This window comes from Cucurbita maxima, unplaced genomic scaffold (assembly GCF_002738345.1).
Source record: "Cucurbita maxima cultivar Rimu unplaced genomic scaffold, Cmax_1.0 Cma_Scf00048, whole genome shotgun sequence".
Taxonomy (NCBI): domain Eukaryota; kingdom Viridiplantae; phylum Streptophyta; class Magnoliopsida; order Cucurbitales; family Cucurbitaceae; genus Cucurbita; species Cucurbita maxima.
The window spans coordinates 858,467-876,087 of record NW_019272064.1 but is presented as its reverse complement, the minus strand read 5'-3'; the positions used below and the strand labels follow the sequence as shown (position 1 = coordinate 876,087).

The 17,621-nt window shown below is 35.9% G+C and overlaps 2 protein-coding genes and 1 pseudogene across 2 annotated transcripts in view; all 3 read left to right on the top strand.

The window, feature by feature from the left end:
* Window positions 1-1,226: 1,226 nt before the first annotated feature.
* LOC111471051 lies at window positions 1,227-1,918 on the top strand (annotated as a pseudogene).
* Window positions 1,919-3,892: 1,974 nt separating this feature from the next.
* LOC111471048 (isoflavone reductase-like protein) lies at window positions 3,893-8,144 on the top strand. The gene is made up of 5 exons (XM_023116736.1): window positions 3,893-4,075; window positions 5,173-5,307; window positions 5,388-5,625; window positions 6,773-6,976; window positions 7,978-8,144. Exons 1-5 carry the CDS (start codon window positions 3,893-3,895, stop codon window positions 8,142-8,144), a joined length of 927 nt encoding a protein of 308 aa, XP_022972504.1.
* A 3,119-nt stretch (window positions 8,145-11,263) lies between these two features.
* Window positions 11,264-17,621, top strand: part of LOC111471047 (serine/threonine-protein kinase TOR) — a 39,435-nt gene continuing 33,077 nt past the window's right edge. Inside the window, exons 1-5 of the mRNA XM_023116735.1 lie at window positions 11,264-11,374; window positions 11,929-12,267; window positions 12,341-12,415; window positions 12,665-12,837; window positions 16,701-16,799. Coding sequence (XP_022972503.1) covers window positions 11,264-11,374; window positions 11,929-12,267; window positions 12,341-12,415; window positions 12,665-12,837; window positions 16,701-16,799 — 797 coding nt within the window. The remainder of the gene's footprint in view (window positions 11,375-11,928; window positions 12,268-12,340; window positions 12,416-12,664; window positions 12,838-16,700; window positions 16,800-17,621) is intronic.

Genomic DNA, 17,621 nt, shown 5'->3' with positions numbered 1-17,621 from the left:
ATTTTAAAACACATTATTTGTAGTAGGAATAAACTAATAACAACTATCTCTATTTAAAATTTGGAGTAAATACATTTCAAAGATATTTTATTTTTATGTTTAAGTAAACTATCTAATTAACACATTAACCTAATCATATTTTAACTATTTTATTTAATCGAGATACTCGATCAAGAAATTATAAGTCAAAATCTTCCCGTTTTTTAACCGAACAAAGTACGTAAACTTAGACCTCTTAATCGAGAAATATGTTCGGTTAAGAAATATGTTCTGTTTTTTTTTTTAATCTTTTAATTGAAAGTCTCTAATTTATGTTTTTTTTTAAGTTAACGGTAGAGGAAAACCTCTAATCTTTCCCTTTCGAGCTTCTCGTCAAAGTTTTTGGCATCTTTCCTTTTCGGGCTTCCCCTCAAGGTTTTTAAAACGCATCTGCTAGGGAAAGGTTTCCACACCTGTTTTGTTCTCCTTCCAACCGATATGGGATCTCACAATCCACCCGCCTTCAGGGTCCATCGTCCTCGTTGGCACTCGTTCTTTTCTCCAATCGATATGGGACCACCACCAAAACCACCTCCCTTCGAGGCCCAGTGTTTTTATTGGTGATATTTCGTTCTCCTCCCAACCAATAAGGGATCTCAAAATCTACCCCCCTTCAGGGTCCAACGTCCTCTCTGGCACTCATTCCTTTCTCCAGTATATGTGGGACCACCACCAAAACTACCCCCCTCTTCGAGGCCCAACGTTCTTATTGGCACACTGCCCAGTGTCTACCCTCCTTCAGGGAACAACCTCCTTGCTCGCACTTCGCCTAGTGTCTGGCTCTAATACCATTTGTAACGGTCCAAGCTCACTTCTAGCAGATATTATCCTCTTTAGGCTTTCGCTTACATACTCCCCTCAAGGTTTTTAAAACACTTCTGCTAGGGAAAAGTTTTCACATCCTTATAAAGGGTGGTTCGTTCTCCTCACCAACCGATCTGGATCTCACAATACAAATGTAAATTAGACATTTATTAGAGAATTTAAAAATTCAAAATTCATGCACATGGAGATTCATTAATTTTTTTATCCTTATTTTTTTATTATAACAAGTGAGATACGAAAATTTAGTTGTGTATGCTACGCTTTTGAATAGTCCACAAACTTAAAATAATCTCCTTCCTATAATATTCCACAACTTCATGCTTATAAATCACACTCATAGCCATCCCATTCTCTCCACACCAAACTTCTAACCATTTTATCACAACTCCAATTCCAAATAATGGATCTTTTTAAGCTCTCCCTCTTCCTCTTCTATGTCTCGAGCTTTGCGATGCTTCCCTCGTCTCTCGCTCAAGATTCTCCTCGAGACTTTGTCAATGCCACAATGCAGCCTGTGCCCTTGTTGGTGTCGGGCCAGTCATGTGGGACGAAAGGGTAGCTAGATTTGCTCGACAATATGCCAACCAACGTAAATATAACTGTAAGTTGGTGCACTCAGGCGGACCATATGGAGAAAATCTTGCATGGAGCAGCTACAACTTATCAGGCATTGCTGCAATTTGGATGTGGGTCACCGAGAAGCAATATTACAATCCTCGCACCAATACTTGTGCGGCTGGCAAGGTGTGTGGCCATTACACTCAAGTAGTGTGGAGAAAGTCAGTGAGAATTGGATGTGCCAAAGTGAGATGCACAAACAATCGTGGTAGGTTCATCACTTGCAACTATAATCCACCGGGCAATGTTAGAGGTCAAAGGCCATTCTGAGAATGGTTATAACTCAAATAAAAATACTGGACCGCCAGTAAAAGTGACTAAATAAAAATAACTTTAGTTGTGATCGGTCTAGTGATCTATGTTCTTATGAATGTTTTATGTATGGTACATCTTCCTATTATGAATGAAATAATGAAAATGAGAAGGTTTTTATTATATGATCAATATAATAACTTCAAACAATATTAAAATATAAATGATATTGGATGAAAGTCCCACATCGGTTAATTTAGAGAATGGTCATGGGTTTATAATCAATGAATATTATCTCCATTGGTATGTTGGTATGAGGTTTTTTGGGCAAACCTAAAGCAAAGCCAATTGAGAGCTTATACTTAAAGTAAACAATATCATATCATTGTGGAGAATCGTGTTCATCTATATTGTTCTCTTTGCGTTTTCTAGGGCTTATCCTGATCTAGGGCGTTAGTAGATATTGTTGCATTTTCGATATTGTTCTCTTTGCGTTTTCTAGGGCTTATCCTGATTGTTAGCAGATATTGTTCTCTTTGCGTTTTCTAGGGCTTATCCTGATTGTTAGCAGATATTGTTCTCTTTGCGTTTTCTAGGGCTTATCCTGATTGTTAGCAGATATTGTTCTCTTTGCGTTTTCTAGGGCTTATCCTGATTGTTAGCAGATATTGTTCTCTTTGCGTTTTCTAGGGCTTATCCTGATTGTTAGCAGATATTGTTCTCTTTGCGTTTTCTAGGGCTTATCCTGATTGTTAGCAGATATTGTTCTCTTTGCGTTTTCTAGGGCTTATCCTGATTGATAGCAGATATTGTTCTCTTTGCGTTTTCTAGGGCTTATCCTGATTGATTAGGGTTTATCCTCGAAGGCTAGATTAGTCAATTACTTACTACTATAAAAGGTCCTGTCTTGTCAATTAGTCAATTACTTACTACTATAAAAGGTCATGTCTTGTCACTACTAGTAGATATTGTCCGCTTTGGCCCGTTACATAACTATGTTTATTTTATACACTTTTAACAGTTCAAGTTCACAGCTAGTAGATATTCCAAGTCAACAGCTAGCAAATATTATTCTCTTTGTGTTTTCTAGGGCTTATCCTACTATAAAAGGTCTCGTCTTGTTCACTGCTAGTATATATTGTCCGCTTTGGCCCGTTACGTATCGTCATTAGTATCACGATTTTAAGACGTGTTTTTTAGTGAGATATTTTCACACCCTTATAAAGAATGTTTCGTTCCATCTTCAACAGATGTGTGATCTCACAGTATTAATGTAATAACCCAAAATTATGGAAAAAAAAATGAAAGTTGTTTCACATCCCCTTTGGTAAAGAAAGTGGGGAGTTGGATTCCATTATAAAAGGGAGGTCCTTTGGTCTTCCTGTCATCATCAAACTTGAGCAATTCAGTTAGGGTTTGATACGCTCATACCCTTTCCTATTAGATGAGCCAATTCCCAATAATATCTACTCGTGGAGGGAGGACTTAGCTGTTATAAAATAATTATGTAATGACATAAAAAGAAGTAATAATTATAAACTTAATTTTCAACAATAGAAAATAAAAGGCTAACTTATATTAATTCGGACCTAAATGAATAGATAACATATATTCGGCGTTCGAGTGAAATAAATCTTAGTCATTTTTTCATTTTCAATTATTTTCGGTTCTCGTAAAACCCCATTAAAGTGGTATGAGAGAATTTGTATGTGTCGAGGCGTAAAAATAGTGGTACATTCATTACTTCTAACTATGAACCCTAAAAGAGACGTTAGAGGACGAGTTTTAATGCACGTTAAAAATTTCTACCCTTAAGCTTTAGGGTTTTATCCATTAAAACTTCGAAACTAATAATTGTATCGATGTAAACCATAAACGAACCGTTCAAAATCATTTAAATAAAATTAATTTGGTTAACCAAGAAAGATTGAGTTAACTTGTATTTAGAATAAAAAGAGAGCAATTAATTTTAATATATATATAATGAGAGAAAATTAAGCAAGATTAACTAAATAAAGCCATGGTTGACGATTGAAAAAGTCAACAGACAAAGGTGAGGGGTTGATTGGTAATTTAAGCCAAAGGCCTTTGTCCTATAAATCAAACCCTCCATTTATTGTAATTACACTCAACTTTCTTGTTTGGAGATTCGGAACAAATGGCTAGCAAAAGCAAGATCCTGGTCGTCGGAGGCACTGGTTACATCGGAAAGTTCATTGTCGAGGCGAGCGCTAAGGCTGGAAACCCGACATACGCCCTTGTTCGAGATGCCACCGTCTCCGATCCTGCCAAGTCCCCCATTATTAATAATTTCAAGAACTTGGGAGTCAATATAGTCTCTGTAAGCTGATTTTTATCGTGTTTATATGCATTATCATGTGTACAAGACATTATAATCGTTGCATGAGAGCTTAAAATCATATCGTTGTAGAGGTTCATTCTCAAGTACCAAATATCGAATGTATAGCTCAGATAGTCCTAGAAACATAGATGACTATTTAAGGGGAGACTCAACGGGTACTTTGTTCAAGGAGAAGCTTATTAAGATGAATATCATTAGAGAGATTGTTGGAGTTATTACAAGAAATAATAGATACGATAGCTTTATAACATTTTTTTATACGTCGTGTCAGCCTATGTTATTAAAAGTCTGAGACAGGTTTTTTTATAGCATAGACTATGAAACTATAGTTTATATGTATTGCTTTCAAAAACATTTTGTAGTTATAATATAGTATGGTTCGTACTCTCAATGGGGTGGTTATCAGCTAACTAAGTGACATCTCTCCATACCCTGATTAACCCTCGGATGGGATTTGTTCATGATTTTTTCTCAAATTAGATTGGTTTAGGTCTAAAAATTGTCTCAACCCAACTTACGAACACTCTTGACACAAAACGAACAATTGGTTTAGGTCTAAAAACTGTCTCAACCCAATCTAAACACTCTCGGTTCAAACTATACAGTATTTTAATATTATAAAAATTTTACAACAACACGAAACAAGTTCTAAAAAATGTCTCAATCCAATCTATGAACACTTTTTGCTCAAACTATACAGTATTTTAATATTATAAAAATTTTACAACAACACAACAATTAGTTTAGGTCTAAAGAATGTCTCAACCCAACCTTCGAACACTCTTTGCTCAAACTATATAGCTACGAACACTCTTTGCTCAAACTATATAGCTACGAACACTCTTTGCTCAAACTATATAGCTACGAACACTCTTTGCTCAAACTATATAGCTACGAACACTCTTTGCAAAAAATAAATAGTATTTTAATATTATAAAAAATTTTACAACAATACGAACAATTGGTTTAGATCTAAAAAATGTCTCAACTCAACTTACGATCCCTCTTTACTCAAATTATACAATATCATAACATTGTAGACGTTCGTTATCCCAAGTTGTAAGAACATTTTGTAGGGTGATCTCTACAATCACAGCAGTTTGGTGAAGGCTATAAAAGAGGTGGACGTTGTGATATCGACCGTTGGTGCGGGTCAATTAGCCGACCAAGAGAAGCTCATTTCAGCCATCAAAGAGGCTGGCAATGTGAAGGTGTCATAGCTTTAATCCTTAATATTTACGAACATTATCCAATAATATTTGCAAGTTTTTGAATTATGGGATTTGTGTAGAGATTTCTGCCTTCGGAGTTTGGGAACGATGTGGATCGTGTACATGCTGTTGAACCAGCTAAATCAGCCTTTAATATAAAGGTTCAAATCCGTCGAGCCGTGGAAGCTGCGGGGATTCCTTATACCTATGTGTCTGCTAACTTTTTTGCAGGCTACTTCCTTCCTAGCTTGTCTCAGCCTGGAGCCACAAGCCCTCCAAGAGATAAAGTTGTTATCTTAGGAGATGGGAATCCCAAATGTAATCCGCTTAATTCTTTCTTACCGTTATTCTTATGTAACTATCCGGTGGGTCCCACCATTAGCAGATGTTGTCCTCTTTGGATTTCGTTTTTGGGTTTCCCTCAAAGTTTTTAAAACGGGTCTACTAAGGAGATTTCCATGCCCTTATAAAGAGCTTCGTTTCCATGCCCTTATAAAGAGCTTCGTTTCCATGCCCTCATACAGAGCGCTTCGTTTTCATACCCTTATAGAGAATGTTTCGTTTTCATACCCTTATAGAGAATGCTTTATTCTCTTTTTCTACTGATATGGGATCTCGTGTCATCTTTTATTAAGGGTGAAATCCTCAGTTGGGGAGGAGAACGAAGTATTAGGGTGTGGAAACCTCTTAGACGTTGCCCTAGCCATCACATTTTCTTTTTCGTTCTCACTCTTTTATTGAACCCCATGCCGTGTCCAAGTTTGACGAAAGTTGAATTCAGATATTTGATTGTTTTTCTAATCTTCTTCACCCCTATATTTTGAAATATGAGGGGAAGCCTGAAAGGAAAAGTCTGAAGATAACAATATCTGTTACATCTTGGGCTTGGGCCGTTACATCTTAGATGCTCTAAGTTTTGGAAAATTAGTCGAGATAGGTATAAGCTACTGGATTCTTCCTTATATTCTTCCTTACATTTCATTGAATTCTTAAGTAACTGCTTAGTTGATATTGTCTTTTTACCTAGCTGATATTGTCTTTTGTGGATTTTTCTTTTCGAGCTTTTCCTCGAGATTTTTAAAATGTATCTACTAGAGAAAGGTCTTCGTGGTGAGATCCCACATCAGTTGGAGAGAAGAACGAGATTTTTAAAATTTATCTACTAGAGAGAGGTTTTCGTGGTGAGATCCTACATCAGTAAGAGAGAAGAACAAACCACTCTTATAAAGAATCCCACATCAGTTGGAGAGAAGAACTAATCACTCCTTATAAAGGCGTAGAAACCTCTCCCTAGCAAACAAGCATTTTAAAAACTTTTGAGGGAGGAAAAACCCGAAGAGAATAGAATAATATCTATAATCGATAGGCTTAGAGTGTTACATCTTAGATGCTCGAGTTTTGGGAAATTAGTCGAAATGGGTATAAGCGGATCTTAATGGTCGTAAATTTTGTTTTGAATGGGCAGCTATATTCAACAAGGAAGAAGACATTGCCGTGTACACTATGAAAGCTGTGGAGGATCCAAGAACGTTGAACAAGACCCTCTACATTAGGCCTTCTGGTAACATCTACTCTTTCAATGATCTCGTGTCACTTTGGGAGAAAAAAATTGGGAAAACCCTAGACAGAATCTACGTTCCAGAGGAACAAGTGTTGAAGAACATCCAAGGTTGGTTTCATTTTTATATTTTATGCTATTCCTCGAACAAATTTCAAAAATATTCTTAAAACATCTCATCATGTTTCAAAAATACTCATGAAAATTTTAAATTGATATTATTCAAACTAATATTAAAAGGTAATCTATAAAGCGTAGACCGATCGTAAGATTTTTTTTCTCAGGTTAGAATGGCAATTCCGGCTCCTTCGAAAGTACCAAATAAATGATTATTTGAATCGGGGGTTTTGAGCATACAGATTCCACTTACCTGTAAAAGTAGTTTGAAATACTAAGAGTAAAAGTATTTTTTAGATTTTTCTTCTTTTAAGGTTAGGGATATTTTTGTTTAAATAAATTCGAGAGTTTATAGATATTTTTATTAATTTAGCCTTACAAACCCCCATATTAAATAAATATAACTCTAGTTAGGCATGACTCGACATGATCTCAACTATTATTGTAACGACCAAAGGGAAAGTCCAAAGAAGACAATATCTGACAGCGGTGGATCTGGGTTGTTGCAAATGGCATTAGAGCCAGACACCGGACGATGTGCTAGCCTTTTTGCTGTTCCCCGAAGGGGGTAGACAGAGTGTCAATGAGGACGCTGGGCTCCAAAAAGAGGTGGGTTGTGATGTCCTACATTGGTTGGGGAGGAGAAGAAACCACCATTTATAAGGTGTGGAAGGTTTCCCCTATCAGACGCGTTTTAAAGCCTTTAGGGGAAGCCCGAAAGGGAAAGTCCAAAGACAATATCTACTAGCGGTAGATCTGGGTCTTTACAATTATTCGTCCATTCAAAACTTAAACCGACATACTAATGACTATCGATACACAAATTAGACCTAAGCATGGGTCACTACAGTCTCAACTAAGAAATGAGATGTGACGTTCTTACTAGCAAAACCGAGATGAGCATCGAGCGTTTCACAGTATCAGAATCATACAAAATTTGTAGTAGCAATTTGAATAGAAATTTGATAGATAAGTATTATTGTCTGTTGTTGCAGAGGCTCCACTTCCCATAAACGTGATATTAGCAATCTCTCACTCAGCATTTGTGAAGGGAGATCATACCAACTTTGATATTGAAGCATCATTTGGAGTAGAAGCCACCAACTTGTATCCTGATGTTAAATACACAACCGTCGATGAATTCCTCAATCAGTTTGTTTAAACCATTTTCTCGAGGGGAAGATTAAAAGTTTTAATCTATTCGACCATCTTCATTCAAAAAGGGCAATGTACGATATCTTGTAGCATTTAGCAATGAGTGTACGAGATCTTTTGTAGCACTTATCAATAATGGCCTACCTGGTTTCTTTTTCCAAGTCTTGAATAAAATTTTGATGGCTTTCGTTCATGTTCTTGTTTAATTTCGTGCGCTTTGAGATTAGGTTAAAAAATCATTGTTTAAACCTTTCTTAAAGACATTTACTTTTATAAAATCTTTTAAATATAAAATTCTTTCTATAACAACCTTAAATCATTGTTGAAACTTTATCTTAAAAACATTATCATAGATATACGTGTTTGAAAGCATCTTTAGAACAGCACATAAGCGTTAAAGTTAAAAACATCTTGTGTATAAAGTAAATATACATCCACTTGTATGTTTAGGATAGCCGTCTAGGAAAATAGATTGATATGATAGCTTCTATTCACGATTGCATTTAATTCCAATAGGGGGGACGCTTACTGAATATTTATTAAAATACTCAAGTCACGTGCTACTCTTGTTTTTCAAGTAAAGGCAAGACTCTCTTACAATATAGAAGTCTGTAGCACATACTTTGGGTAATTTTCCAATTTGAATTTAGTAGATTATTGGTTAGTATAGGTTAATTTGGATTTCCATTTTTATTTTATGTTATTTTCAATTTTTATCATTTTATTTAAAGGTATTAAAGAAAACATGTAAGACCAAGGTCACGTTTTTATTATAAAGTTTTCAATGAAGTATTTTTGCATAAAATGTCTATAATAAGTATATAGTAGCGACTTAGGTTAAGTAAAAATTCTAGAGTCGTTACAGTGTATCTATTAAGAATGACTTTGGGTCCTATTTCTTTTCATGACTCGGTTGTACAAGAGCGTTTAAGGCTATAAGCAACTCTAGGGTTTAGGAAAATCGAGTATTTGCCTAGTGAGTCCACGTGTATGTGTTTGAGTCATGTGTAAAAAATGTACTATATATCTAAACCCACCCGAGAATGAAATTTGAACCGAAGACTATATATTGTGTTTATTTATTTATTTAGTGCATTTTAATTATATTTTTGTTACTAGAATGGTTTAATAATTCACACATCGAGTTATAATTAACATAATTTAGAATAATATAAATAGAAAAATTGAGCTAAGTCAAAGTCAAAGTCAACGACAAGTTTTCCACATTTGGAAGGCTATTAACTGTCCTTCATACACGTGGAGAGGTTTTGAGAAGAAACCTATATTTTCTTCCTTAATTTCGATGAAATTTCTTATAAGACGTTGGAAATTAAACTAAAAGGCATCTCTTGTTTTTATTGACTCCGGAAAATTTAGGCTAATTTAAGGATACTAATGATATTTTAAGAAGTTCATTTTTGAAAAGAGGTGCAATGACCGCACCCCTTTCAGTCGAGCTAGCGTTCTCTCTCCAATCAATGTGCGATCTCACAATCTACCTCTTCATGACCCAACGTCCTCGCTGGCACGCTGCCTCTTTCCAAGACCTAGCTGACATTCATTCCTCTTTCCGCGATCTCACAATCTACCCCTTCAAAGCCCAACGTCCTCGTGGGCTTGCCGCCTCTTTCCAAGACCCAACTGACACTCATTCCTCTTTTCAATCGATGTGCGAACTCACAATCTACCCCTTCAGGGCTCAACGTCCTCACTAGCTCACCGCCTCTTTTCAAGACCCAGCTGACACTCATTCCTCTCTCTAATCAATGTGCAATCTGAAGGGGTCCTCACTGACACGCTGCCTCTTTCCAATCGATGTGGGATTTCACAAACCATGCCCCTTTTGAGACACACAGCCCGATGTTTGGCTCTGATAACATTTATAATAGCTTAAACCCACCGCTAGCTAGCAGATATTGTCTTTTTTGGACTTTTTCTTTTGGGATTTCCCTCAAGATTTTAAAAATGTGTATGCGAGGGAGAACTTTCCACACCTTTATAAATAATGTCTCGTTAATAAACATATTTTATTAAGGTTACCATATTTTCAATGTAAAAAAATTCATTTAAAAATATTTTATGACAAGGTCATGGATTTACGGTATATAATAAAGTGGTTAAAATAATAGGTTGGAGTTTCATTTTTTTTTTTTACACCAAAAATCTTCCTCACATGGATAAAAGCGAGAATTTTTAACCAATAATATATTTGAATATTTAATATATTAAATATTAATTTAAAATTTATTGATCTACATATTAATTAATTAAAAAATTTAAAATCTAAAAAAAAAATTAATCCAAGTGCTAGAAAATAAGAAAGAAAGGAAGAGAGAGCGATAAAAAGAAGTAGTAAAAGAAAAAAACTATTGAACTTGAGTGCACCCTAAACACGAGCAAGCTTCCAAACACAACACCGAAACATTTGATTCGAGTTTCTCAATTTCTCATCTTAGCACCGTAAACACAGTTTTGGGTTCCCAAATTTCAGACTCTCCAAATCAACCACAAAGTTCCAATTACACAAAATCGAGTCCTGTACTGATTAGTTGAAAGAAAGAAACACGAGAATAAAAAACTACCCAAGAATTGTTGAAGACGTTACATTCAAATCCCGAACGGTTGTTCTAATCATTCTCATTCAAATTCATAAAACCCATCCCAATTAAAATTTTAAATATATTATAAATATTCACAAATCTAATAGAATAAAAAAAAAAAAATTGGGCTAAATTATAAATTTTACAATATTGAAGGACTTAATTGGAGTAATTTCATAGATAAGGAGGGGTATTTTTGATCAAAATGAAAATTGAAGGGCATGATCGTAAAATAGTATAATTCGGGGATGTTTTTTGCAATTTACAAAAAATAAAATGAAAAAAGAAAATGGAGGTGAGAATCCAAGGTTTCCCGAGCGCTTAGACCAGGGACGCGGTTGGCAAATGCGAGCGGACAAATTAACAGAGGGCCTTCATCATCACGCTTCAGAGGAGAGCTCTCACTGTGTGATGTTATGCTGATTTCCATGATTTTGAAGATTTAGGGTTCAAAAAAGCTTGGGATGAGCTAGAAAGCTTTTAGTTCAACAAGGCTTTTTCTGGGGTTTAGGGTTTTTGTGGCCTGATGGCAACCTCAGGCCAGTCGCTCCGCTCTTCCACCGCTGCCTCTAGTGGAGGAAACTTCGACTTGCTTAATCGTATCCTAGCCGACCTCTGCACTCGCGGTCATTCAAAGGTACGCTTCGTTTTCTTTTCTTTTCTTTTCTTCTCTGTTTGTGGTTTTGTTTTCCGACTCGATAAAACCTTTTAGGAGAGCTGAAAATGTTCAATTCTGGATGTTCTCCACAATAAGTGTTTTGCTTTTGTTTTCCTAGTTCCGTTTCTTGCTTGCGAACTCTGTTCTGTGGTTTTTCTGAGTTCGATGGAGGATGTTTTGGTCAATTTGAGTCTAAGGTAGATGGAGGAGATTAGTGGACGAGATATTTTAGGTTTTATGACTTGGGCTAAGTGGCATTAGTACTTAAACCATCTGTCTGTAGTAGCAATGTTAGTGGAAATTTTGAGTATTATTCTGTTTATGATGGGCATTGTAATTTATTTGGTTTTTGGCATTTTTTTGTTCGTTTGCATATGACGAATTGCTCTTAAGGTATTTGACAATTTTGTGAATCTGATCTTGCTTTCAACTATCATTTTTTTTTTTTTTTTCTGGTATCATGAATGATGGATAATTTGCTACTTTGCTCCTTATGTTCTGTTGGATTTTTCTTAACCATCATTTGTTTATAGGAGGGGGCTCCATTAGCATTAAAGAAACATATTGAAGAAGCAGCTCGTGATCTTACTGGGGAAGCATTTTCCCGGTTCATGGATCAATTATATGATCGTATTTCTATTCTTTTAGAAAGTAACGATGTACCTGAAAATTTGGGAGCTTTGAGGGCTATTGATGAGTTGATTGATGTGGCTCTGGGTGAAAATGCTTCAAAAGTTTCGAGGTTTTCTAATTATATTAGGAATGTATTTGAGCTGAAGCGTGATCCTGAAATTTTGGTACTTGCTAGCCGAGTTTTGGGTCATCTAGCTAGGGCAGGTGGAGCAATGACAGCAGATGAAGTTGAACGCCAGGTCTGTGTAAATTTTTGGTTACCTAATATAAGTAGTCTGCATAAGTAAATGCCGGATTGTCTTTCATTCTCAGGTAAAAATTGCTTTGGACTGGTTGCGCGGGGAAAGGATCGAGTATCGTCGCTTTGCTGCTGTCTTAATTCTGAAGGTAATCCAGCATTTTGATTTTAGTAATGAAAATTTGATCATTTAACATTCTGATTGGATCTATTTATAAACCCATATGGAGCATATGTTATTTTGTTGGTAGGAATTGTTAAATTCTGAAAGATCATTTCCCAAATTGATGGAGTTTTGATGGTTAAATGAGAAAAGTGAAGAAGTGGAATATTTTCTTTTTGGATTTTGATCATGTGAACTGATTGACATCAATTTTTCTCTTCGTAAATTACTGTAGGAAATGGCAGAAAGTGCTTCGACAGTCTTCAATGTGCATGTACCAGAATTTGTTGATGCCATTTGGGTTGCTTTGAGGGATCCACAGCTGGCTGTTCGGGAGCGTGCTGTAGAGGCATTGCGTGCTTGCCTTCGTGTCATTGAAAAGCGAGAGACGCGTTGGCGTGTGCAATGGTCAGTTATAGAAAACATTGTAGGTTGATCATTTAATGTTTTGTTAAATTTTTATGCTGGATAGAATAAATTGGCATTTTTATGCTCGATAGAATAAAGCCACGGCGAGCTTGCCTTTGTGTTATTGAAAAGTGTGAGACATGTAGGAGTGTGCAATGGTCAGTTATAGAAAATGTATTAGGTAGATGATTAAATATTACGTTAATTTTCTTTTGCTGGATAGAATCTATGGTATGGCATAAAAAATTATTGTAATATGAATACGTAAAAGAAATCACAAAAGTCATAAAAAAAAAAAATGATGTGGCACATATTATGTGAGGATTGCTTTGTAATTTTGTTTTATTTGGTTGTGAATTAGTTTAATTGATTAGTTTGCTTAAATCATCTATAAATGCAGTTTTAATCCCTTGTATTTGATACTATTTGATGCATATTAAACACCCTCTTGGTCCATTTTGTGGTGGGGGAGGGAAGGGAAACATATTTTCCCCTATCAGTCTGTGGGGGATGTTCCTATCTCTATCACTTGTCTTTCTTTAAATATTGTTTGGTGTCTGAATTTTTGGTATGGTCGTGGAGCTCAGCTTCCTTTTCTTTTGCATTTTGTCACTCTTTGTCCGATAGGGAATGTAGGGTGCAAGGGAAAAACTGAAAAATCAAAAAAATTGCTCGAATTGAACGAAACCACCGTACTTTTGGTTAACCCAGTTCAGTTTTTTGGAACTCAAGTAGATCATTAAGCTAAAAACAAAAGAGTTCCTCACTACGAAAGATATGTAGCGGATGGTCTACTGATAGATCTGGTTATTAAAGTTTGTGTATAAGGAAAATTGATTAAATTCAATTGGTTTTGAGTTTTGGATAAAAACAAGTCTAATATACCCAAGGGTACCGATAATATTTATATTCAAATTTGTAATATGTGCACAAGGTATTAGCAGTCCAGTCGGCTTCAAGGACTCCCTAAGATGGTCAGTGACGTGCGCTCGAGTTCAGGCCTTAGAGAATGGATGTTCGTCTTTGGAGCCCCAACCTTTAGGGAGTTTCTCTTGTAGTTTTTTTTTTTTTTTTGGACTTTTCTCTTTTAGAGTGCATTTTTATGCTATGTGGAATGTCAAAATTCCTAAAGGTAAAGTTCTTTGTCTGGCAGGTTTCCATAGAAGAGTAAATGCTCTTGATAGACTTTTTAGTAAGTTGTGCCCTTTGGTTGGGTCTTTGTTGCGTTCTTTTGTTGAAAGAAAGATGAGTATTATTGATTTGCACTATATTTTAATACTATAATAATACTAAATCTTTCCTTCATAGGTTATGTTTGACAAGTTAATTAACTCCCAATGAGATAAGATATAGATTTAGGGGAAAAGAAATGTCACCAAAAAACCATACTGATTTGTCCCAAATTTGTGCTACGTTGAGTCATCTGCAGCCATAGTTTCTACGATGATAGAGGCTACAAATGCCCCTTAAAGTTGCGCTATAAATCACTCTTTAAATTGTCAAACGAATACTATTGACTTTCAAGTACCACAACTCGGTAGCTTAGGATAAACAAAAGAATAAATCCTCAACCCATAAGAGAGAATAAACTTAATAACCTCACGTTTACCCTCTCTCGGATTGCATTAACTTCAACCATGCATTGTAACTGAGAGTTTCTCTGTAACGGCCCAAGCCCACTACTAGCGAATATTGTCCTGTTTGGGCTTTCTCTTTCGAGATTCCCCTCAAGGTTTTTAAAACGCGTCTGCTAGGGAGAGGTTTCCACACTCTTATAAAGAATTCTTTGTTCTCCTCCTCAACTAATATGAGATCTCACAATCCACCCCTCTTGGTGTCCAGTGTCCTTGCTAGCACACTACCTCATGTCCACCCTCTTCGGGGCTTAGCCTTCTCGCTGACACATCACTCGTTGTCTGGTTCTAATACCATTTGTAACAGCCCAAGCCCACTGCTAGCAGATATTGTCCTCTTTGGGCTTTCTCTTTTTGGCTTCCCCTCTAAGTTTTTAAAACGCGTCTGCTAGGGAGAGGTTTCACACCCTTACAAAGAATGCTTTGTTATCCTTCCCAATTGATGTGAGATCTCACTCTTTATAAATTAAGCCATAGATTGCATGATTCTTCCAATGAAGTAAAAGCCAATAACTATTTCTACCAGAACATGAATTGTGTGCCCTCGGTGAGTTTTGGCTCCACACAAAATCCATCATCTTTATTGGAGGACAGAAGATGATATGAGTCATATTCTCTGCAATTGCGACTTTACACAATGTGTTTAGGGACAATTTTTTGAGAATTTGTTCATTTCACTCATCACAGTGACATGAGTAAGATGATTGAGAAGTTCTTCCTCATTTTAGAGGGGGGAGTTTTTTTGTGGCATGTTGGGGCGTGCGCTTTATAGTGGGGTTTCTAGAGTGAGAGAAACAGTAGTCTTTAGAGGCGTGGAGAGGGATCAAAGTGAGGTGTGGTCCCTTGCTAGGTTTTATGTTTCTCATTTGGCTTTTGTCACAATCCTTTTGTAATTTTTCATTAGGTCTTATTTTGCTTCAATGCAACCTCTTTCTTTTGTGGTGCTTCCTTTTGTGGGTTGGTATTTTTAGGTGTCCATGTATTCTTTCATTTTTCTCGATTAAGGGCCAAATTTTTGAGAAAAAAAAGGAAGGGAATTTGGATTTTCTTGTGATGTTTGTTTGGGATTTGACTGCTTTTCATTCGTTCATATTTGCTCTTAATAACGGCTTTTCGAAAAGAATTGTCATTCTAAGCAAATCTCCTCAGCTACTTGACTAGCAGGGCTGAGTCTCCTCATCTAAGCTCTCTTACTCCCGACCCTCCTTCAAATTATAGGGTTGCAACTTTCTTCCAAGATGGCTCTGCATCCTTTGTTTGCCCCTACCCTTGGAAAGTTTCTAATATATTGCAATCAAAATGGATACTTAAGCTGACTGGTTTTGGCTTTTAGTCTGATTTAGCACTTTTCTTAGCCTATTTGCAAGAACTTTGGCAAAAGCTTGTAGAGTGTTGTAACAAGGCTTATGGCTTGAACTTAGACACCCGTCTCCCTAATCTTCTTCGGAATTAAGCATAAGTAAATCTCGTTCACACAAGAGATTATAATACCACTTTCAAAAATGTTGTGGAACACCGTAAGAGTATCCTTTTTTATGATGCTTCACGCCTTTTTCAGAAAGTAACTACAGGTAAAGAGAAGGTTTATGGCAAGCTACCTTCTTTACCACTTTGTGGTTTATTTGGATGGAAAGGAATTGAAGAATTTTCAAGGGTGTCAAGGGTTATTGGGAGGGAGGTCCCAAGCTTGGTGACTTTTATGCTTCTATAGGTGATAATTTTTTTTTTTTTTTTTTTGTAAATCTTTTTATTTTTATTTTTTTGGAGAAAGCAGGTACTTGAAAAATTGGACGCCTAAAATTTCTTGCATAAAAATTTGCTTGTTATAATTCTCATCCTTTTCTCAAAATTCCATGATCCTTTAATATCCATGTGTGCCCATATCTTTATTGATTTTGCGTTGTAGGCTTGAAGGTTGTGGAGGAGTATTTTTTTTTTTTTTTTGAACAAGAGGCATCTTTCAGAGATGTGAATTCTGATTTACAAGAACTATTTTGTTATCTTTGTTTTTTATTCGGAAATTTTTTTCTGTTACGAGGATATATTATGTTCTTTAGCATTTCTGATTGTATTCTCTGTGCTTGAATCTTGCATGCTTGTGGGTCTTGCTACCCGTTTATAGAATTAACTTGCTTGCATCTTTGTGTGACTGTGTATCTTCCAAATGCGTCTCTTCACTGATACTCTATTTGATCAAAGAAACTGTATATGTTTGCTTTCATTTGACAGGTACTATCGAATGTTTGAAGCCACACAAGATGGGTTGGGTAAAAATGCTCCTGTTCACAGCATACATGGTTCCTTACTTGCAGTTGGTGAACTTTTGAGGTTAGTGTAGATGGCATATTTTGGATGCATGAATTAGCGTGGTGCTGTCTTTCCTTGGTATCTGTGTTAGTTGAAGGACTATTTTGTAATGTCTTAATTTTTTTTCACATAATAACTTATGATTTTTCTTTGTTTAGTTCTGAATAATGTTTCGAACATTCGTGTGTTTATCATGTTTGGGCAGTGGTGAAAATCAATGACACCTCTTTTTTCTTACCCTTTTGCTGCTTGTTGTTGGTCTTCTATTTTTTTATATTTAAGATTTAGTCGGTGTTTGATGATGCAAGTTGGAACATCCTTCTAGATTATATTGGCCCGGGTTTATCTTCACATTGTCATCTACTTTGAGTTAATGCTGTCAAATGTAACTTGAGAGTTTTGGTTTGCTAGAAGCTAAAGGATATTCGAAGACTAGACAAAAGTTTGGATGGAAAAATTTCACAACACTATATTCAAGCCTGTCATTCGTGTGCTCTCTATAATTTATTTGTTCACTATTCTCATAATGATGTTTATATGCATTTATTTTTTTACTTTCTTTCGGAGTTTATCTCCTTTGAATATTTTTGTATCTTTTCATTGTTTCTCTGAGAAGTTCCTATCTTGTTTAATAAAGAAAAATATTTCAAACATCATTTGAGATGTTTGTAATGGGGTGGGATGCCCACATCTTACACTTTTTGAGCGTGAGATTGGTTTCTTTTATTTTCTGTCTTCTGATCCATGAAATTTTGGATTGGGGCTTTTCTCTTTTTCTTTGGATATTTCACCGCATCAATAAAATATTTCTTGGAACTCCCGACTAAAAAAAAAAAAAAAGAA